Source organism: Hylaeus volcanicus, chromosome 5 (assembly GCF_026283585.1).
Source record: "Hylaeus volcanicus isolate JK05 chromosome 5, UHH_iyHylVolc1.0_haploid, whole genome shotgun sequence".
Classification (NCBI taxonomy): Eukaryota; Metazoa; Arthropoda; class Insecta; order Hymenoptera; family Colletidae; genus Hylaeus; species Hylaeus volcanicus.
This window is the reverse complement of record NC_071980.1, coordinates 10,029,407-10,052,027: the sequence shown is the minus strand read 5'-3', so window position 1 is coordinate 10,052,027 and position 22,621 is coordinate 10,029,407. Positions and strand designations below refer to the sequence as shown.

Below are 22,621 nucleotides of genomic sequence, written 5' to 3'. Positions count from 1 at the left end.
TTAACACGATTTTACATTTCCCGCTCTTTTCGTGGATAAGTTTCTTTCCTATATTGTGTCAATTGTTAATAGTGCATATACATACAGACATAATTGCATGTATGCATATGGAGTTTATATTTTAATTTCCTCCTAATTAATTTAGGGATCAATGTGCAAAGCGAACATGAAACATGAATTGGTAAGGTACTTTAAATTGTTGTCGGGTTTTGTTATGTAGGATTATTGTTCTTTTTTTTTTTATTTATCATTTGCGTGCCAATAATATCGTTTGAAGACTTATGCAAATATAATTGTTACAAAATGTTGCATTGGTAACTTCAGAATACGCATAACGTGCAAGATATTAAATTATTTGAAAAAGAACCTAAATGTTACAAACAAAATTCGACACCTATAATACTGTATCTTTAAATCTGTTACCTTCCCACCTTCCCACGTAGCAATGGTAGAAAGTATATCGGGAAAAGAGTAACCAGTGAATATTTTATCAAATTATTACTTACAGTTAGGTATTATCTACCGGGATGAGTAATTTTACTAGATAACGCTACGTTAAAAATTTACCAGAGTTCGAGCTTCCGAGCGTATTTTTAATTTGATGTTTGTCACAATATTTTGTTGCCTGTCGCTGTACCATTCGTACGTGTCAAGAAAGTCAGAACGATACAGTATTATGTCAACCGCAAGAACAATTGCAATTTCTGTAAAGATATCGCAGCACAGACGTAACGACAATCTTTTTTCCCGATATTCTAAGAAAAAGTGTAAGCAAGTGGGGGCGGAAGTAGTTAGTCGGTAATTTGTGTATACTATTTGCTGTACATCGTGACACAGAACATGAATAGTTTGTGAAATTATGAAAATAACCATAAAATCGAAGGATATGCAAATGAATGATATTTAAAGCATCGATGCGCACTGCTTCGATTAATGAATATGTGCGAAATATTACGTAGCAAGTTTCTTACCTTTACAATATATCACGAATTGACAAGCACAACATAAATATTGTTTCGACGACAGCAATACTCATCAGACGTTTCATTAGCGATTTGTAATCTCTTTCGAGAAATTTGTATATTGTTGATCGATTGTTGTATCATTTCTTTAACAACTGTCGCGAATCTCGAGGTTTTTCTTAGATTAAGTAAAGAGTTTCACATGCTATCAGATTTGTATCAAGATAGTGCAACCGTTCTACAAACGCATAGTGTCGTACCTATTTAATGAAAATTGATGTTCTTTCTATTTACCTCGAAAATGACCAGAATTATGCAGAAGAAAATGAAACGTGACGATCATTGTGAAGTTGTGCCAGTATGAACAGATTGAAATATGCAGTGGCAAATCGTTTTATGGGTGTGACATTTTTAATTTTAATGATTTATATGTGCCCTTTGTTATATGGCAAGCGCTGTTGCAAACTGTCTAGATAAGGTCAGTAAGCACGGTTCTTGTATACAATCGGTAGTGAAATCTACATTGATAATCAGGGGATGCCCAGCCTACATTCGCTCGTCGTACGACGAGCTCCACTAATGGATATGGGTACTGCCACCAGCTCCGTAACATCTGTAAATCCGTCTACTAAAATTGCTACCAATCAAAAGAAAGCCGACAAGTCAAATAAACTTAATGGAGTCAGATTACCTTTGTTACGCAAGGAAGCAAGCGTTGTAAATCTTTCATTGACGGAAAGAACTGTGTTGGGGAAAGGAGTAGATGCACCTTTACTTAGACCCGAAAGTAGCGCGAGTTTGGAGGCCCGTGGTAGTAGCTGGCTAAGCATGGGTCCAGGAGTATTGAGAAAATGTGAAACAACAGTGGGATTAAGTACTTCTGCGTTAGAAGGGAGACCCATAAATCGCAGTCGTGTGTGCTCTAGATGTTCCAGTTTGTTATCATTGGCATCTAGTTCACGCTACAGTTTAGCTGCAGGCAATTTTGTCCCTGCAGGTTCTCAGCAAACGCTTGGACGAATTTTTTGTAAGATATGTCTTGTCGACACTTCTCTTTCCAAAACATTTAAAATAGAAGGCTGTGGTTGTTCTTATTGTAAAGATGTATGTGTAACTTTCTTTTTAGTATATTTTGTGAGAAGGTATGAAAAGAGTAATATTGTATATTACAATGTTTTAGTGTGTGAAAGAGTATGTCGAGCATGAGATTGAAGAAGGTGCATATGAAATTAGTTGTCCAGATGCGCAATGTGAACATGGAGCAATACTTTCTATAAAGGAAATAACAAGTCTGGTTAGTTCTGAACTTATGGAGAAGCATCATAAATTTCGCTTGAATAGAGGTATGTAAAGCTTAATATATGTTTTAACATGATATATATATATGTTTTAATAATTTTATTTATAACATACAGATGTATCTATGGACAAAGCACGTGCTTGGTGTCCACGCGCAGGTTGTGAAACGATATGTTCGATAAATGCTACCGCATCAAATGGGACTGCTATCGGACCTGTTCATTGTCCCAATTGCTCTACAGACTTCTGTTCTATATGTCGAGAGTCTTGGCATAGCGGTCCATGTTCTGATCTTTCGTTAGGTATACCATTCGATGGTGACCACATCAAATGCTGTCCTATGTGTTCTGTACCTATCGAAAAGGATGAAGGATGTGCTCAAATGATGTGCAAAAGATGTAAACATGTTTTTTGTTGGTATTGCTTAGCTTCTTTAGATGTAAGTATGTTTATATATGAATCGCTTTCCTCATTAAAATTTTCTATCTTTATGATTATACGAATATTACAGGATGACTTTTTATTGCGACATTATGACAAAGGACCATGTAAAAATAAATTGGGTCATTCACGTGCGTCAGTTATTTGGCACAGAACACAGGTCATTGGAATTTTTGCTGGATTTGGGTTACTCTTGCTTGTTGCATCACCGTTACTTTTATTGGCTGCACCTTGTATCGTTTGCTGTAAATGTCGTGTATGTGGTTCATCTAGACTTGAACAAGAGGAAGGTGATACTACGACATAGGAACGTTAAAAGGTTTTCAATATTCCTCCAATTTCTCTTTAGTACGATGAACAGTTAAATTACATTATTCAGTATGTGAATGCCACTGGTGACTTATATAGATATACATTGTATCTAGAGCATCGCACCACCTATATTATAGGGGATGTGAAAGATAAAACATCTGTGAATCACACGTATAAAATCCTCGTGATAAAGGGATTACATTCTATTTTACACTACGTTAGGATTTTATTTATAATCAAAAGATATTTTGATTATCGACAAGTTAGTTTCAAGTCTTTGAGTTTACAATAAAATATCTCCACGTATTTGTACATATTTCTAGTGTGATTATTTTTAAGTAAAAAAACTTAAAACGTTTACAGAAAGCTACTTAATACTTAACTGCATCTTGACAGTTATAAGTTTAGATTTTGAGACGTAGTAATGTCTTTTTTTTACCGATACTATTAATAATATTTACATTTAAACGAGTTTAATACACCACATCATAAATACTCATGAATTTTGTTCATAACATTCCAGAAAATTACGTTTACATCGGATGTACTGCCATATTCAGAATTATATCAGCTCTTTTTTATAGATACGTGAATTGCTTCCCATACATTTGTAAAATCTTTAACAATACTCGACACATCATACTCGTGTACTTTTAATATTCGTTGGTTGTCGTCAATCTAAAGTAAAGTTTTTGTGAGTATAAATAAGCATAAATTAATAAATGAACAATGTATATCTATATGCACGTCTGTTTGAATTCAGCATAATTAAGGTATTTCATTATTGGTAAATTTGCTAACTATCGGGTACATCGCATAACTTCTTCGTAACGTATTATTTTTCGAGTGCTCCTCTGTTTATATTGCAGAATTAACTACATGTATATTACATGTACATTATTATAGATACATATATATATATATAATTAAGTGGTACGTAAGTTCTACCATATTTGTGAAAAATTTCAAATTTAGAATATCTGTAAATTCCATTATTAATACGTATTTAATATACTTAATATTATTAACAATATACTTGTTACAAAAACGATTTCTTAGTTTAACCCTTTGCGGAAGAACGTTTTGAAATACGAGTCTTGAACGGAATGGGTCGATTTTGAAAGAGAAACGGTTTAAAGCTAACTTTATTCGATGTGTAAATTTAATTCAAGTTTAATAAACTGTTACACGCAAGTACTACCTTTCATCGATTTGCTACGAGAAATTCCTGACGCGTGTCCAAAAATGGTAGAAGTACGTTGTCTGGAATATACGCACTCTCAAAGGGTTAAAAGAACATTGCTCTGTATATGGTGTAACGCTATCGAAATTCAATTCTTCGACTTCATAATAGTTTAGGCCACGAATAGTAAGAGCACCATGTTATAACGAATAAAGTTAGATAATTATAACATATATGACAGACCACTCAATTTCTAATAACAGTTACATGCTATACTTGGCAAAGCATTTCTTTCTATTTGAGGAAAAAAAATTCATAAATTTACATTATTATCGCGATGGTAAAAGATATTTTTCGTTTTATATGTGTATACGTACGTATACACACATGTGAATAGTTTATAAATTAATATATCCATAGGTAAATTAATCGAGATATATGGTCGTCCTTTACAGTACATTAGTGGACGAGAAATTATTTAAATTACATGAAACATGCAAGTCTTTATTAAGCATCTGTTAATCTATCTTATCGATTATAATTGGTTGTAAATAAAGGCACTGGTTTCTGTATATATATATATGTACACACATATGTCTATATATACATGCAACTTCGTCCTTAGATTACACATACATGTACATGTAAATATTTGTATCTGTTGATGCAACTATGCACGGGAGTCATTTCAACTCGTATATCATATGAAATAAAAATGTAATTGATTACAAGTTATAATAGAAGATAAATGTAGCAATTCATTTGCTATTATCTAGTTGTACGTTATTGAATTAATAATAGAATGATCAATAAGTTATTAATGTTACAGACATCCTACTTTGGTATGATTTTCCCATATTATAATTATGTCAATGCTCGTTTAGAAACTATTCGTAATTCTAACTAATTAAATTGATTTTATCTTTGAGCAATTCGAAAAACACGTATGCGAAATAATTAGAATTCACATAAAACTGCAGTGCATATAAATTTTACGTTATTCTTATGATTTCTATGAAAATCTTTCAATAATATAATGTTATATAACTTTGATAAGCTTTGTAAGCTTGATCTAACATTATATTTATTAATAATATATTTGTACAGTTGATTTAATTTTCGTAGTAAATACTACTTTATTTTGCCTTAATTTACTGGATACACATGCAGTGTGCATAAACAAAACTATTTAAGATATACATTATAAAAATTCGATTCTGCTTTATTTGATATAAAATATTTCCAGTAAATATTAAGTAATATAATTTTGACTTTTTTGAAAAACAATAGAAGAGCAACAACTCTAGAAAATTCAATTTTCATCAATTTGTATTTTATCATTTCAGCTATGGGAATTATATTAACGACATGAGTGATTTTTATTTTTCATTTTTGAAATCAGTTATATTTGATATATATATTTCCATATTTTTTTAGATTATTCGTATGAAAGGAGACGGTTTTGGTCAATAGTTTGAAATAATCAAAAGACAGAAATAGTTTCGACACAATATTGCCGATGTTTATTACACAATAACCATTTATTATTTTTCTAATACAATATTTCTTGTAAGAAAACTCATAACTTATTTGGGTTAGAACTGGTTGGAATGAAAATATTTATATCATTAAGATGCATTAGATTACTCGCAGAATTCTCGGTAACAGCAAGTTTCCACTCGGTAGAGTTTCATAGGGCTGTATACTTCACAAATTCTCTCGTTATTTAATGCATTTCCTTTACTAATCTTAACGAATCTTCGATCCGGAGATGGTGCATATTTAATGGATTACATGATGACAGTTCTGTAGTCCTACTAAGAAGCTGTGATAGAATTTAGATTTACGTTTAAATACGTGGCTAGTTAAAAAATAAAAAAAATAAAAGAAGAAGAGAGTAACAATCAATATCTTAAGTCTATGTACTACAATACATTATTAGTACCATTGTAAAATAGTTAGTGTGGAAAAATATAGTTAATAAATTTAATAAACGCGATTAAACATAATATCGTTTGATATATGGATTATTTATTTGATCAGACCCTTGGCTCTAAATAAGTCTCTCATCAAGCCCTTTAAGTATCCAATTTCTCGCTGCAAATCTTTCACTTGATCTTTTAATTTTTCGTTATGATCAGCGAGCTCACGTTCTTCGCCCAGTATCTCTTTTATTTCTTGTTTTTTTTTCTGCCTGTAACGTGTTGCCGCGTTTTTGTTTTGTTCCTTTTTCCGTACTTTCTTGTCCTCGACAGATGGGCGGGAGTAAGGCTTCTGGCGATTTCTAGCCGATGCACATTTCCTTCCAGATTCCAAAATCCAATCTGGATCATCCACGGAATCTTCAGATGACGTGTAACTACCACCAGAGCTGGTACATGGGCTAGATGGTGGAATATCTTCCGTGTGTAAACGTACATACTCGTCCACCACAGCTAAGTCGTGCGCAACATCTGTGTTTAATGGATCCAATGATATATTCTTTGAGTTCCATTGAACAGGTACTTCGTTGACATATGATTTTTCGTCGAAAACTACCACACCATAGGTAGATTGGTGATCAGAATATAATGGCGGTACTGGTTGCAATGTAACGAGTAATTGGGTATCTACGCTTAACGATTTATGTGGTGGAGGTGATTGAGGAGGCGTAAGTGTGGAACTCGATGAAGGGACTATTTGATGGCAAGCTTCCACATCTCCAAGAACAGTTTCGAATTCTTGTAACAGTGTTTGGGTATGATCTTGTTGAGGAATCTTCGTGACTTCGTTATACGATGGTGGTTTAAGATGTACATTCTCGGGGACTGGTAATTCCTCAAAAATGGGAAGTTCAATTTTTTCCTCTAGCCAATCCGAGAAAGGCTCTGTAAAATAAGAAAAATTATTTGCGATGTAAATAGAAATTTTTGTTTACCTTTATGAAGCTGAAACATAGACAAAATTAATCTTTGGATCCTGTTTGACTTTATGCATACAAATTTGATATCAAACAAACATCCGTATCTTTATATCTGATTCTGATAATCAGATATATTCATATCTATTAACAAACATATTTTTAATTATCTTACAGAATGTTATTATAGTAAAAATATTAAGAGCATTCCGAAATGATAGGTTTCATAACTAAATATTATACATTTAAATTCTAAATCCAATAATTAAATTATTTCGTCTATTTTGTCAATATACATTTAGCAGTTAACAGTACTTTTACTTGTCTTGCATGAACAATAAGTAGGAGTGGTGCATTGATACATGTATATATGTATAATTTCATGGACGTTACTAGATCAACTAGAAAAACAAGTTCTTGATTTGCAATTTCTTTAGCTACCAATGCATTTACTGCAACCAATACTGACACGATATATTATTTCGAGCACAATTCGATCTTAAAGACATTCAAATTTATTTCGAAATAAAAAATGTTTCTTTTTTTATTTGGTAATACAAATTTTAAAAATCAGTTTTAATTTGTACTGAAGGTTGTTGCAGGATGTTTACCGAATCGAGAACAAGGAAACTTTTCAGCAAAAATGTAAACAGGAAGTTTTCGAATCTATAAGTTCTCATGTCAATTTTTTTTCTTATAGATCGATATATCCACATTTGTAAACTGAAAATGAAATGTTATTCGTTGATACATATATATGTTACTACGAATAAAACTTGAAGTTTTCCAAACTACCCCTAACCTACTTATTTGTGCAACTTTGATCAGACTTTAATCGAAGTATACGTGTTATCTTCATTCAAATACAGAGGGCACGAGGTTAGATAAGATTTTTTTTTTCCTCGAAATTATAAAAATTCGTACAAGGTAAACATTATCCTTGAACAAAATTAATTGTTATAATATGTTCTAAAAATAATTCAATCTACTGAGTTTAATTTCTTATTTCTTATTTCAGTTGTGCGAATTATGGTCAACTTTTACATCGACTTTTTTAGGGTGATTTTTTCAGTATATATTCTGATTGCCTCGAGTCACGAGTTCAGTTTCGACAAACAATATTATTTATCAAACGAACATATATTTCTTTCATTAAAAATTCGTTATAAATACAATATCGAAAATGGTAGACGATACACGATCGTGCGTCTCGCAGTACTTGCGTACTATTATTCGCGCGAAATTTGACAAAATAATTCGATAGCAACGGGACTCGAGAGAAAGAGAGAGACGATTCGATCCAATTCTGCTGCACGATAATGCAGACAATGTGGCAACAGTGCGTTGATACGCGTAATAAAGATATTTTTCTATCGAAACGAGCGTTGGAAAGAGAGAGGAAATCAAGTAAGAGAAAGGAAACGTACCACTAAAGCATGTAGCAGCCATTATCACGTGCGAGTGTTTTCGCGTGAACCCTTATTAAGAAAGAAAAGGAGTAGGGGAGAATATAGATTGAAAAATTGTTCTTGATGCACGGTAACACGGTGTAATTTTTGTTTGTTTGTGCGAAGCAACCAAGTCCACCTACAGGGACGCGAGAAGTCCGAATTCAACGTCTTTTTACCAGTTTTTGGGAATTTACAATGATTTCTCGGTTCCACGTGTAGCGATATGCGAACTGCATGCTATCATACAACATTAGCACGCTCGGGCATCGAGAGGCGTCTTTTCCTTGGGTCACTTTTAAAGATGCCAGTATCGTTAAAGTACCGGTCTATACTCGAATTTTGTCTCGCCCAGTCGATTCAAGTTAAACGTTCGTCGATATATTACGCACTTCACCAATCACTTTTTATCGATCGTCATCCAACGCGATCAATTAAAGATCACCCGTTCGCGGCAGTCTCAATCGTCCAAGAACAATCTCAGATCTTATATTCCCAGAAAGTGTCGCAGTCTTTACGGTCCGTAGCGTTCGCTGGAGATATATATCCTACGAACACGTGCGAACGCACTAACGTATGTTACCAAAAATTCTGTCGCGAACGATATCAATCGAACTTTCTTTAACCGAACGATATCTCTAGCTGGCCGAGAACAACAATATGGTACAGCATACGATTCACCATAGAATCATCCGACATTTGGTTTTCTGTCGTTAAGATCACTAACGCGGTTTGTCGATTCATACATAAGTCAGGAATGCGGCTGATTTCCTCGCCGAAAAGAGGCGCAATAATCTCACTGGCGCAGCAACGGGCCCGATGGAAATATTCGTTGATTTAAAACAATAACAAAGTGCATTAAACCCGGCAAACGATTAAGTATCGTTGGAAAGACGACTTGTAACGAAGACTAATCGACGGAATCGTACGATCAGTTTGCAATACTGGGAGACCACTCCTGCTTATCTTTGGACTTTCCCCTTAGCCGCCCCCACTCCGACGCTATTAAACACACGTCATTCCCCTATCGGCCTTCAACCAAAGCCGTTTATATAGAGGTTAACCAGTTTGTCCCACTCTCTTTTTCCAGAAAAAAAAAGAAAAATGAGCCGCGCGCTGGAGGAAGCGAGAAAGAACGAATGCGATAGGAATATCGAGAATGCAGTCGGGACAAAATGGTAACGTTTAGTTTCTGTCCTTTGCGTACGCAATGTTCTGAAAACTTGGGAACGCAGAATTAATAGATGCATGCATAAGAACGAACGTGCTCTGTAAACGTTCGCCTACTCTTAGGCACAGTCTGATAATCAAAGATATATCAACATCACGGTATTTATCTAATATTCGTTTCATACGCCGCGTGTTACGATAGTCTCGCAACTAGTCGTATTTATTCTCCTAACTCTCTAGACAATCCGAACAACAAAATTTGGACTATCCTCGGACGAGTTTATTTACTTGTTAATTAATATATATGTCTGTATATATATATTTTTTGTTGTTGTTGTAAAATACATGCTATACACATGCTATACTATACATTGGTTTTGCGAGTACTATCTTAGCATTTAAAAATGCTCAATTAACTTTGTCTTTTATAGTTATATAAACATTGTGACACAACTTGATTTTCTTCCTTAATTGAACTTGAAATGTATTAGTTTGGACTGCAAGCTAAATTCAAACAAAAATTAGATTCAATGCATAGTAATAATAAAAACATGTATAAAGATGTATATCTCTCTGTATATTTCTACTTTGGTTCAGAATCTTCTTATTCCCAATCAATGCTATTAATAAGATTGTTACAATAGCCACGCAAAGGCTTACCTTCTTTAATCCATTCGTCTAATTCTTCTAACAGTTTGGTGGCAACTTGTGCACGGGTGGGATTATTTTCATACGTGATAGGTTCAACAGCATTCTTAGCAGGCTCTACAACAGGCTTATCATCGAATAAAAGCCAGTCTTCTTCTACATCTGACAATGTCCCCTTAGGGGACACTGGCTCGAATTTCCACGTCCACATCTCCTGGTCTTGACTCGCTGGCATTGTCGATACGGTTCCAACCGAGTGGTATTAAGAAATGATGAAAAGAAATTTGTGTCGTTTGGTACGACGTAGCTCGAAGTGAGCGCCATATTGGCTCTGAAAATGTTAAATACAAATATCAGTTATAATTCAAGCGAGTACTAGTCTAATTTTTCATTTAAATGCCAGTTACAAAAATTGGGGTATAGAGGAGAGTTTTCGAAGGAAAGAATAATTTACATATACAAGATCATGAACTAGATAAATAAATAAATCATAGAATCTTGTCGATCGCATTATGTAACTTAAAAACAACTTGTAAATGTAACGATGTTGTAAAATACGACAAACAACGTCCTATGACGCAACACCAAACAGTCAAATTTGGTGAAATTTTTCAGCTATACCGCGAAGAATTAAAACGCCTAAATCTGAATTTTCTCAAGTGATATACAATCTTGATATCGCGATATGCAAAGTTAAGGATTGTATCGTAGGGTGAGAGCGTCATTGCGATGTTAATGCTTGGTCACGGGAAGGATGATTCACAAAATGGCAGACTCGACACCATGCGATCGCTTGGACGTTTGGAGGAGGATCCGGACGAGCCCTTAACGAATATTACTTACTCCATGGTAATTTGTTGTGTAGGCACACTTGCGTGTGCAAGCCGCTCGTGTAACTACTGACTCATCTTGCCCACGGTGTAAAGCGTACAGAAAATTCGAACGTCTTTCTCTTGCGAAGCATGAGTGAGGAATGAGCGCCTCCCCGAGAATTTGACCGCTTCGATCACGTGATCCGCGAATGCGTACGCAAGTGTGCTCGGCTCGAGCCGTTTTCGTGGATTTTCTGCGCAGGCACCGTGAAAGTTGAAATACGCGATCTATGGCCCACTTTTATTCAAGAGAAATTTATGGTACAGTTAAAGGAATATTGCATGTAACACATGTATCTGAATGAAAATGTTCGAGGAGTATCATTCGATATTAGCCCTCAGGGGCTGTAGCGGTGTTTTTTGAAGCTACAGTACGGGCTTAGCAACCCCGAGGTACCCAAGCTAGAGATGAGAAGTAAGATATACTGCAAACAGTATTAAAAGAATGCAGGAGTCATGTAAGACGATGATAAGAAAAATGGAAATGAGGTAGTAATAAGTAAGCACTAGTGCAATAACTTTGTATAATAAGTTAGGCACTTTAAATAAATGAATGAACGAATGACGACTATTCGTTCTACGAAAATCACGGGAGCTGCTAGTTTGATATAAATATTTAAACAAAGGAAAACAATGTTCTTTATTTGTTTAGAAAACCTATCGTAGTCGTACAGTTTCAAATGCATTCGCAAAGGAGTTTGCATTCTTAAAATCTAATCGTTCGCTGTTCACGATCGACGACGTGTCAGGATCAAACTTTAATAAGAAAATTAGTACATTTGTTGCGCGTTTTGGTTTGTGAATTAGTATATGGAGATCTAAATGAAACGATAAAGGTAGACGAGGATCTATGCTTGTTTCTTGAAGTACTCCAGCCTGAAACTCCGAGATAGTAACATGCCAAGTTTAATTCTGAGCTGCCTCGGTGGAAGTAGAGTAAAAATCTTTTGGATCCCGTGGGCCCAGTAGCCAGCAGTAGTGTCTACCTTTCCAAGCGTGGTGATTGCGTTTTTAGCGTACGTTGTTGCGCTCGGTACCAAAACGCTGGACACCTGCAACGACAATATATTACAATAATTCGTTTAATAATCTATTCGTCGCGTGTCACGGCCACTTCACCTGCAGTCTATCGCTGAACGCGTTCATGTTCGTATTGACGAAGAATGGCGTCAAGTGCTGTACAGTTATCCCGAATCGAGAGTACTCGACTCTGAGCGCCTCGGAAAAGCTGTTGATGTACACCTTCGACGCGGCGTACACAGTCATCAATGGCAATGGCTGCAGTTCCGAACCGGAAGACACGTTCACGATCGCGCCTTTTCCGCGTTCTTGCATTTGCTTGATGACTAATCGTGTCATTAACGTGGTCGCTCCTACGTTCACGTTAATGATGTTCCACAGTTCGGTCTCGGGAACTTCGCCGAGGTACATGGGGTAGCTGTACTGGGTACCGACATTGTTCACTGGAAAATGACCGTGCGTAAATTAATGGCGACCAATCGGAGCGCGAGTGTGATGGTGGAGCGCTCATGGTGCGTAGGCTACCGCGGTTGAGCGCTCGCGGTGCGTAGGCTACCACGGTGGAGCGTTCGTGATGCGTAGGCTACCACGGTAGAGCGCTCGTGGTGCGTAGACTACCACGGTAGAGCGCTCGTGGTGCGTAGACTATCGCGGTGGAGCGCTCGCGGTGCGTAGGCTACCACGGTGGAGCGCTCGTGGTGCGTAGGCTACCACGGTGGAGAGCTCGTGGTGCGTAGACTACCGTGGTGGAGCGCTCGCGGTGCGTAGGCTACCGTGGTGGAGCGCTCGCGGTGCGTAGGCTACCACGGTGGAGAGCTCGTGGTGCGTAGACTACCGTAGTGGAGCGCTCGCGGTGCGTAGACTACCGCGGTGGAGCGCTCACGGTGCATAGACTACCGCGGGCGCTCCACAGACGGACGCTCTGATTGCTCGACGTTTTCCGTTAATATCTCCTCAACGAAGTCTCAGACAACATTTTCGCTAAGGAAAAAGTTGTTCCAAATCACCCGAACCACCCCTTTCGGGGACCTCCAACATTTTTGGTACACCCTGTAAGAATGTCAGTAACCGTATTCGATTATTTACCTAAAATACCGATAGGTACGTCTTTTAGTTCTTCTTCGAGCTTTCCGTACACCTTTCTCCCTTCGCTAAAGTCTGTCACGATGATCTTCACTTCGATGTTCGGATTCTCCTGTAAAATCTCTTCCCTGGTCTTCTCCAACTTCTCCTTGGTTCGGCTGATCAGCACTAGGTTTAAATTTCTGGCGGCCAGCTCCTTCGCGTAAGCTTTACCGATCCCGTCGGTGGATCCCGTCACCACTAAAATTTCAATAAAAAATGTCAAAGAAAACCGCGAAATTCCCTCGAATGCGTCGACGCTCGCTCACCTGCCCATTCTCCGAACTTCTTGCGCAGATCGATCGGTTTCGTGTTGATTAACGGCACGAGAAATTCCCAGAATGCTCTAACGACGCTTCCGACGTTGTTCAGGAGAAGCCAAGCCACGAGCAAACCGATCAGTAGCCAGAACGCAAGTTGTAACATCATTTTTCTGAAACATATACGCGACTCAATTGCATTCGGGTTTCGGAACAACTCGCGAAAGAATTGTTTCCTTTTTACACATGCTTATATATCGCTCGTGTTTGTTGATAAACAATCGTTATCTATGTACAGTCCCGTAACGAGGACTATATTTATACGAGGAAATTTTTTTTAATTTTAAATGAGTTCCCTGTATATACAATAATCTATTCGTCAAGATATTTGTATGAATAATGTACGATCCAAATAAGAACAAATTTTCTATTCGTATTCAATGACGACAGAATAAAAGAAATATGAAACATAGGTATACGTTAAAATAATATAATAAATGCATAAACTTCGGACTGAACTAGACTTCGTACGTTATCTGATGTTTACCGATAAGCTTCGAACGTAAAGGAGGACAGCGAATGACGGAAGAAGACGGAGCGAAAACACCAGCGTACGTCGGTGAAACATTTTCGTTGTAGAACTTTTACCATCGTATTCCTGTTATTTTTCTGATTAAAATGAGACCGAACACGATACAATTCGGACGATATTTACCATGCATATTTTTTTTTTTTTTAGTTAGTGTTCTACGATATATGATACATGATAAGTTGTTACAAGTAAATATGTTGCGAGTTACGTCGTGTTTGGTCTCATTTTAACCAGAAATATATCAGGAATATGATGGTGAAAGTTTCACAACAAAAAAGTTAATAATAAGAAAGTTTCATCGTTGCATTACGTTATTTCACCGACGTGCCTCGGTGTTTTCGCTCTCTCCTCTTCTTTATTCACTGTCTTTCTCTACGTTCGAAGCTCGTCGGCAAAAAGAGAATATACGATCATGTAAACACTACTCGAACTCCTGGACCCCCCAAGGGGTATACCCACCAGTGGTGGGGATGGTTTCAGTGCATTTACGATTATTACGAAAGACTGTTTTAATTCTGGCAAGCTCTATCCTTTTGTCGTCCTCAAAACCGAATGAGGCCCTTTTTCTGAGATATATACTTTACAATACTTTTCCCAACGTCCAATGTGTCTAACATCAAGCAAAATAAAAACCACGTGCAACTCTCAACCGAGTCGATATCCTTCGTTTCGCGCGCCGAACACAGCTGCGCCTGTTTCGTCGCGCCGTTGTTACGGCACTGTCTACGTAAACAGTGATTACCGTTGCGAACAAGGACACCTAATGCAACGAGCCATCGCACAGTGCGGACAAATAGCAAAATTGTGGACAAAAATCAAAATTTCATTACTAATGTAAATGTATTGCTATTTATTCACAAAAAAAAATTAAAATTAACCATAAACATTAATAAATTCACAACGAAATTAAGAAATTTAACAAAAAATTAACAAATCCCGATTTTGATGAAACTTTGTATACTCGTTTGTGGGACCTTCTTATGAATTACATCATCTTCAGTACGTGCGACTTTTGCATTTTGAGGGAGAAATTAATCCTTCTAATTAGAGATTAGAGATTTCAAAAAGAATGTTCAAATAAACATTACACTGTTTTTAGAGGCCTATAAACCAATACCAAGAAATTTACAACAAAAAAAAAGCAAATTTTTTTTTAAATTACCCCCCCCCCGCCCCTCGAAATTTTTGAAAATTATGATTTATTTCTGGATCAGTAAAAGCGTTCTTTTTATTCTGAATCCAACGGTACGTATGAGTTTATGATTATCATACAGGAAAATGATGTAATATTGTAAAATTGTCGCTTTAGTAGTCCATATTTCGAATTCTTTAGGAATTTTTTTCTCATAAATAATGGAAGTTGCACCCATATGTTATTTAACAAAATATGCTCCGCTTTGGCCGAGGATGTGAGAAATAATTTTTATAGAAATCCATAAATGAATTAAATCAAAATTTTTAACTTCCAATTGCGACCCTACACCAACAGTACGGTCCCTTATTAAAAATTATGTAAAACCAAACGATCCAAGTATTTATAAGAAAACTCGTAAGTTTCTTAAAATATAACAAATAATGTATCCAAATATGTTGAGAACTCAGGATATTTTTTGCCGTTTTGTCTGTGTGCTTATTCAAAGATAAAGATTGTATTATGGATACAGATGATTGATACATGATTATTTATAACAACTTCCACGCTGACACACATTTTCTACGATAGAAATGTGCCTCACATTGTGATATATACTAATATTGAATTTTGTCCAGTTATTCCGCACTGTGCATCGTGTAAAATAAGTTTCGCTTATTCGTGCGTTGCATGTTCCCTCTTTCGTTTTAGGAATATCTAACAAGCAAACGTAAAAATGCGATTATAACAAACTTCGGTAGAGTTTGCGCCCGCCTCTCAATTGCCACGAATCTAACTGGACTAACGTCAACTGGTAATATGCTTTAACTAATAAACCCATGTTTATTAGTAGGAACAATTAAGAACCAGGGATCAAAATAGTTAGAAAGTATTGCAGTTAGAATTCGTACGTTTTTGAGTTACAAACGCGCATAACAACACGTCGTTTACCGCGGTCAGTAAATGTTGTATCGTCCGGGTATTTTTCCCCGTGTGATAATCACATCCTTATCTTTAGCATAACAATTAATGCGGTGACGAATTTATGACAATGATTGTGAATATTCGTCCACCCAACGGCCGAAGCAGGAAATTTCGAAACTCGTAAAACAACTTTGAACGCGTGACGCTTTAAGCACGTATTATTGTACATCCTGTAAAACCGAAAGGATTCTTCTGAAATGTGGCGCTAGTAGTAGCGAGTCAGCACGAACTAATATTAACCGATTTCATTCGAAAAATTTACGACCGAAGATATAGGCGAACGTAAAAATGTCGCGATCGATGGATCGATGATTAATCGATAATTGTACCTACCGAATACTCGGACACGATCACGTTGCTCCGAAAGATTACAATTTCAGAAGAAAGAACCGATTCGCGATTTCTTACATGCGTGATCATTGCGAGCGGTTATTACAAAATTAATCGCGAACTAATCCGACGCTGTTATCGCGAACTAATCCGACGCTGTTATCGCGCGTGTAATTATCACCGTCGAATATCTGTACACGTATTATATGTCGAATTATTTCGCGTATCGAAAGATATTTTTCCGTCGAAATGCAATGAGTGAAAGTTGCGACGTTACCTAAGCGCTTGGAAAGCTTTCGTATCGTGTCACGTTGCGAACGCGATACCGTGGTCATCTGTCGTTCAAAGTTCCGTTGGATCTTGACAGGAAACGCTTAGGGCTCGTTTCACCTTCGCCACCCTAATTCCGACCATTTGACGCTAATTCGATCGTCCAGTATTTCCGCGACGGACTGCTGTTTTCGGTGGACGAGCAGCCAACGAAGGCTAAAGCGAGACTAAAGACGAAAGCTACCGCGGCAAGTGAACGCCGCGAATGGAAATCGAAGGTAAGACACTTTCTCTGAATATCACGGGAGCCATCCGGTGACAGCGTTAAGATAAGATGGCTCTTGCACAGGTGGGAAGCGTGCGCATAAACAGACGAACTTTTTGCGTCGACGGTCCTTCGCTAATTAAGCGCGCGGGGTTTCGTCATTGGCTTGGAACGCATCATTGACCAGTCGCGCGCGTGCATGGATTTATTAAAATATTTAAGCACAAAATCGTCCAAGTTGTCCTCGGTGAATTTTTGTATTAAGGGGGGAGGGTCAAGTAAAATTCAAAATTTTGACCTTTTTTTTGTTTGTTTAGAAAATTAGTTTACCATCTGGAGACTGTGCTCCGACCATTTCAGGTAAAACTTCGAAGTCTAAGTGTACCTACAGAGTCATCAAAGTGATGCGCTCCAAACGGTACACGAAGGACTATTTTTAGATCCTGAAACATTAAACGCATTTTTCTCAAAACACCAAATTTCGCGTGCCGTGCAATGTAGCTTAGAGATTTCTCAGCCGATTGCTATGAAACTTGGCACAAAATATTCCCCAAACTATTCTCCTTTGCATCAACCTGAAGGTTTTTATAAAAATTGAAATAAACAATGTTTTAATCATTTTTTTTATTGACAAGATTCTTTTAACGTGGCGTGAAATTTTAAATTTAAAATGTTTTTTTTTTTTTTTTTTTTAATCTAGGTTGATGCAAAGCGCGTTACTATATTTTAACGAGAAATTGGTGGATTTTTGATTTCAAATAATTAGAGTGATCTGTGCGTTGCACGGCGCATTTTCGAGAAGTCAACTTCAAACAGCTGCTGTTCATTCATTTATGAATATTTTTACATAAAACAAAATTATATAGATTATCTAGATGCTACAACCCCTTTAAGGGGTTAGTCGCAGTCAGGAAGAGGAAAAACGACATTCCTTTGTGTTTTTCAACTTTTCCGATTTATAGGGAAGTTATTGTATTTGCCTCTAAAATGAAGAATCGATTTTTTAGCGGATCTCCATGTTTCAAGGTCATTGGAGTAATTTTAGCCTATTTTTAACAAATTGTTCGTGTGTGTGTGTGCGTATGTACGTACGTATGTAAACAAATTTTTCATTAACGTTTTCTAAAAAAACTACTAGCGAGATCAAAACGATCGATGATGCAATCGATGTGTATCAATCTAACTTAGAGTTGATTAGATTTTGTTCCAATTCGGTCCAGTAGTTTTTTAGTTTTTTGTTTTTTTTTTAAGAAAACTTAACTCCATAACGCAATCTAGATGGGAGAATATAAATTTATGAGCGAATAACTAAACGGAAATAATATATATACATATATATTACTATTATTACATTTGTATAACACATGTATATACACATACAGGGTGCTCCAAAAGTATGGAAACAGTCAAATATTTCCAAAATGGAACATTTGTGAGAAAAATGGTTTAGAGAAATGTTTTAGGGTTTCAAAAATTCTATTGAACGATCGTGTCCGTTTGACCTTCAAAGGACCGGTCAAAGTCACGTCAAGGTCAACATGATTTTTTGAACGGACACCTCATTTTTTATCATGCATTGTGAACGCTGGCTATGAGACCTTTTCAAAACACTAGTTTCAAACATTTTTTTCATTCGCGATAGATGGCGCTGTAATCGGAAATCGGGAAGTTCCTTGTTTTTTAGTTACTAAATAATAATTTGCATAAGTAACAATTAAGTATATTGTAAAGCATGATTTAAAGAACTAAAAAACATTTGTTTGTTTTAAGAAACGTTTAATTTGTATCGTCATAAGAGCGATGACGTAGACGATGATTTAAAAGCACAGGTTTGCGGTGAGCAAGATTTCTCTGCACTGGTTTACCGGAAAACAAAAACAAAGGTAGATTTCGAAAATAGATTAGTCTAGCGGGCCCCCCTGAACGAAGGATTTTGGTAAAAATTAATTTAAAACAAGATGGCGTACATTTGAAGTTGATTTTCAATTTTTTCACTAAAATTAAGCGATTCAATACAGGATAAAAAGAAAAGTATACGAGAAAATAGATAATCCTTCGATCAGAGACCCGTTAGTCTAATATATTTTCTAAATGTACCTTTAGTTTTGTTTTCAGGTGCACCAGTTTGAAGAAATCTTGCTCACCGCAAACCAACTGGCCACCCACGCCATCGCCTGTTACGACGAAATGAATCAACCTTTTTTTAAAACAAAAATTCTTTTATAGTTCTTCAAGACATACTTTGTAATATATTTACATTTCATTAATTAAAATTATTATTTAACAGCTTAAAAAACACACACACACAAGAAGCTGTCCGTTTCCATTTTCCTGACTGCGACTAACCCATTAATGATGATATTATCGTATTTTCTGTTTATAACATTTTCGGGCGAGTCAACCTTGATTTTTATCTGCTCCTGACGCTATCTATTTGCATATGCGTGGATATAGTACGAGTTTCGTCGTAGCTGCACAGAAATATTACACGTTATCTCGTAGCTAGAGATCAACGCGTTAAATGAATTCTATGGCTCGAATAATTCGAGTCGAATTCTGATCGAAAGGTTCGACGAAAGGCGTCGAGATACACTGATGGACATAATTATGCGACACCCCATTTATTTAAAAAAAAAAAAAAAAAAAAAAAATGTACAGTGACTCCCAGAAACATTCGGACACCAGTGTATGGTTAGCGTTCTGGCTTAATATCGTAGTTATTAAAAAAGCAATCGTCTTCGTTACTTTTTCCAATAATAAATCATTTATTAACATTATTAAAGATATATGCATTAATCCAAAAATTTACATAAATTACATAATAACAATAAACAAACGAAAGAATACCGCATTTTCAGGTCACAAAAATATTCGGACACTATGAGAAATAACATTTATTAATTAAAATTAAACATTGTATGTTCCACATTAATATTTTGTTGCAAATCCCTTTACTTTTACAATATGTCTCAATCGATTCGGCATATTAGAGATTAGTTTTTTTAAATATCCTGTCGAAATGGATGCCCGTTCTTCTTGAAGCCTAATTTTAAGTTCTTCTTTGGAACGAATGGGTGTCTTGCGAATCCGTTGGTTCAACTTATCCCATAAGTTTTCTACAGGGTTAAGGTCTGGTGATTGCGGAGGTGGATGAACTTTGGATGGACTTTGGGCCAATTATACAATAAAAATTCTTAGACAATGCGCGACTTACGTTTAGAATCATTATCCTGGTAAAATTTTAAATCTTCGGCAATCCCCATTTTTTCTGCGCTTTGTTTTAAATTGCTTCTTAAAAGATTCAAATAAGCATTCTTAACCATGATGCCATCGATAAAAACTAAATGGCCAGCGACAAAAGTCGAAATGCATCCCCACACCGTTACAATGCCTTCTCCGTGTTTTATCGTACCCGAAAATCTGATATTCTTTCGTTTATTTATTGTTATTATGTAATTTATGTAAATTTTTGGATTAATGTATACGTCTTTAATAACATTAATAAATGACTTAATATTGGAAAAAGTAACGAAGACGATTGCTTTTTTAATAACTACGATATCAAGTCATAAAGCTAACCATACACTAGTGTCCGAATATATCTGGGAGTCATCACTGTACAGGGTGTCCCAAAAGTCGGGGAGGAGCCGGAAATGGGGGATAGCTGAGACGATTCTGAACAACAATTTCCTTTGCAAAAATGTCGGATGGGGCTTCGTTAAGGAGATATTAAGAGAAAACCCCGACCAATCAGAGCGCGCGTAGACCGTTGGAGCGGCCGCGGTAGCGAAGGTTACGCGCTGGCGGCCGCGCTTGTACGCGAACAAGTGACTCGACGTGCATCGAAGGACATTGACGCTGCCGCCTAGCGCGTAGCCTTCGCTACCGCGGCCGCTTGAACGGTCTACGCGCGCTCTGATTGGTCGGGGTTTTCTCTTAATATCTCCTTAACGAAGCCCCATCCGACATTTTTACAAAGGAAATTGTTGTTCAGAATCGTCTCAGCTATCCCCCATTTCCGGCTCCTCCCCGACTTTTGGGACATCCTGTATATGCTTGTATACGTAGCGTAAATGATGATGGGATGAAAGAGTACTATTCGCGAGCTCCATCACAATGTAAACAAACACAAAGCGTCGAAGCATTTCCAAGAATTGTAACGTTTGGTTTCTTCTGTAGGACAGAATTATAAGACATCAATGTTAGTCGACTACAGGCAGTCGTTGAATCTAAATGTATTCGTGTGTTTCGTACCGTGAATTCTCTATTATAGTGATTTTGTTAGTATAAAATAGAAAAACATTCGATGCGCACTTGGCGACGTTCCCTTATCTAAGAGCAATACGGATAAACGTATAATTAAGAAGAAAGGGTCATTGTAATACCTAGACTGCGGATCTTTATGCAAAATAAAATCTTCTCGAACGTGGCTACAAAAATTGAATCTAAATCGGAATTTATTTTATTCAGCAAATATTATAACACGAACTTTACTTTCAATCATTTTGGATTCATTTCTTGGATATTCAAATTAATGTAAATGCATATAGATCCGGAGTCTATCGATAACTCCATAGTCGAAACACTTGAATAAATACAGGGCACAGGATATCGCAAGGAACGTTTTGGTATCAGCCCGATTAATAAGATTACTATCAGGTGCGATTGTACCTGAATTCGTCGCGACCTTCGAATTTTCTGCGGACGGCTCGAAAGCGGATGGATAACGGGAGAGGAAAAAAGATCGACGACTGGCGAAGAAACGAAGATGAAGTGTCGGAGGCGCGCGCAGCTTCTTTCACTTCCACAACCTGCCACCACGTTCCAGTCTTATGTCAGAAGGTCCTCGGGACAAGGCAACAGCCGACTTACCTGTTGCGCACCGTTCGTCCGTTCGACTCGTTTTACATCGTCGTGTTCGCCTTGAAATCGTCCGACGTTTCGAGTGTTTCGAGTGTTCTTCCGTGGCGGACCTCGCGCGTCGCCAAATGTAGCCGACGGAACGAACAAATCCGATGCCACCTCGAACGAGGTCGATTCTCTCGAGGGACCATTTCGGATCGAGAATCTCCACTTTTATCTCGAGACGTTACTTCGACCTCAAACGATCTCGATGAATTTTCGGGGACCGGCGAAGAAGCGTTCGACGACGCGTGCCTGGAGGTCCACGAGACGGCCGGCCATGCCACGTACATTTTGACAACTTGCGGTCCATCGTTCTCCTCGCGACAGGTGAGTGATCATTCTTCGAATCGAATAGCCAAAATGGAAACGAAATTATAGAAAATAGCAAGCGTACTATTTCGGAAAGCGTAAAATAATAGTAAATCGTTGAAATTATATACAGTCGGTTTAATAAATATTCGTACAGGAACCAATTCATAATAAAAATAACGAGCGTACTATTTCGGA

At 37.0% G+C, this 22,621-nt stretch overlaps 4 protein-coding genes across 12 annotated transcripts in view; 2 read left to right on the top strand and 2 right to left on the bottom strand.

The window, feature by feature from the left end:
• The first annotated feature begins 164 nt into the window (after window positions 1-164).
• LOC128876908 (probable E3 ubiquitin-protein ligase RNF144A) lies at window positions 165-6,084 on the top strand. Of its 6 annotated transcripts, none has more exons than XM_054123721.1 (6): window positions 165-181; window positions 1,272-1,440; window positions 1,497-2,066; window positions 2,143-2,305; window positions 2,378-2,700; window positions 2,773-4,958. In XM_054123721.1, exons 2-6 carry the CDS (start codon window positions 1,408-1,410, stop codon window positions 3,007-3,009), a joined length of 1,326 nt encoding a protein of 441 aa, XP_053979696.1. In that variant the 5' UTR covers window positions 165-181; window positions 1,272-1,407; the 3' UTR covers window positions 3,010-4,958. The 6 variants fall into 6 exon arrangements, with proteins under 6 accessions (XP_053979696.1, XP_053979697.1, XP_053979700.1 ...); XM_054123722.1 differs by lacking the exon at window positions 165-181 and adding an exon at window positions 5,544-6,084 and having other exon boundaries at window positions 192-1,440; window positions 2,773-3,021; XM_054123725.1 differs by lacking the exon at window positions 165-181 and adding an exon at window positions 192-767 and having other exon boundaries at window positions 1,272-1,362.
• On the bottom strand, window positions 5,695-11,343 carry LOC128876911 (activating transcription factor of chaperone). Of its 2 annotated transcripts, XM_054123727.1 has the most exons (3): window positions 11,206-11,343; window positions 10,375-10,693; window positions 5,695-7,064 (listed from the first exon to the last, which is right to left on the bottom strand). In XM_054123727.1, the coding sequence occupies exons 2-3, from the start codon at window positions 10,595-10,597 to the stop codon at window positions 6,229-6,231; spliced, it is 1,059 nt and encodes a 352-aa protein (XP_053979702.1). In that variant the 5' UTR covers window positions 10,598-10,693; window positions 11,206-11,343; the 3' UTR covers window positions 5,695-6,228. The 2 variants fall into 2 exon arrangements, with proteins under 2 accessions (XP_053979702.1, XP_053979703.1); XM_054123728.1 differs by lacking the exons at window positions 10,375-10,693; window positions 11,206-11,343 and adding an exon at window positions 8,524-9,464.
• A 512-nt stretch (window positions 11,344-11,855) lies between these two features.
• Window positions 11,856-22,621, bottom strand: part of LOC128876913 (inactive hydroxysteroid dehydrogenase-like protein 1) — a 12,924-nt gene continuing 2,158 nt past the window's right edge. Inside the window, exons 1-5 of one of the 2 annotated variants that reach the window (XM_054123732.1) lie at window positions 16,952-17,190; window positions 13,646-13,809; window positions 13,341-13,577; window positions 12,354-12,697; window positions 11,856-12,286 (exon numbers count right to left, since the gene is read on the bottom strand). In XM_054123732.1, the coding sequence (XP_053979707.1) occupies window positions 12,083-12,286; window positions 12,354-12,697; window positions 13,341-13,577; window positions 13,646-13,805 (945 nt within the window). In that variant the 5' untranslated portion in view covers window positions 13,806-13,809; window positions 16,952-17,190 and the 3' untranslated portion in view covers window positions 11,856-12,082. Of the gene's footprint in view, window positions 12,287-12,353; window positions 12,698-13,340; window positions 13,578-13,645; window positions 13,810-16,951; window positions 17,191-22,621 lie in introns of those variants that run through there. The other variant, XM_054123733.1, reaches the window with a different exon arrangement.
• Window positions 21,926-22,621, top strand: part of LOC128876912 (carbohydrate sulfotransferase 11) — an 8,086-nt gene continuing 7,390 nt past the window's right edge. Inside the window, exon 1 of one of the 2 annotated variants that reach the window (XM_054123731.1) lies at window positions 21,926-22,441. The gene's annotated coding sequence lies outside the window, so the exon portion shown is untranslated. The remainder of the gene's footprint in view (window positions 22,442-22,621) is intronic. The other variant, XM_054123730.1, reaches the window with a different exon arrangement.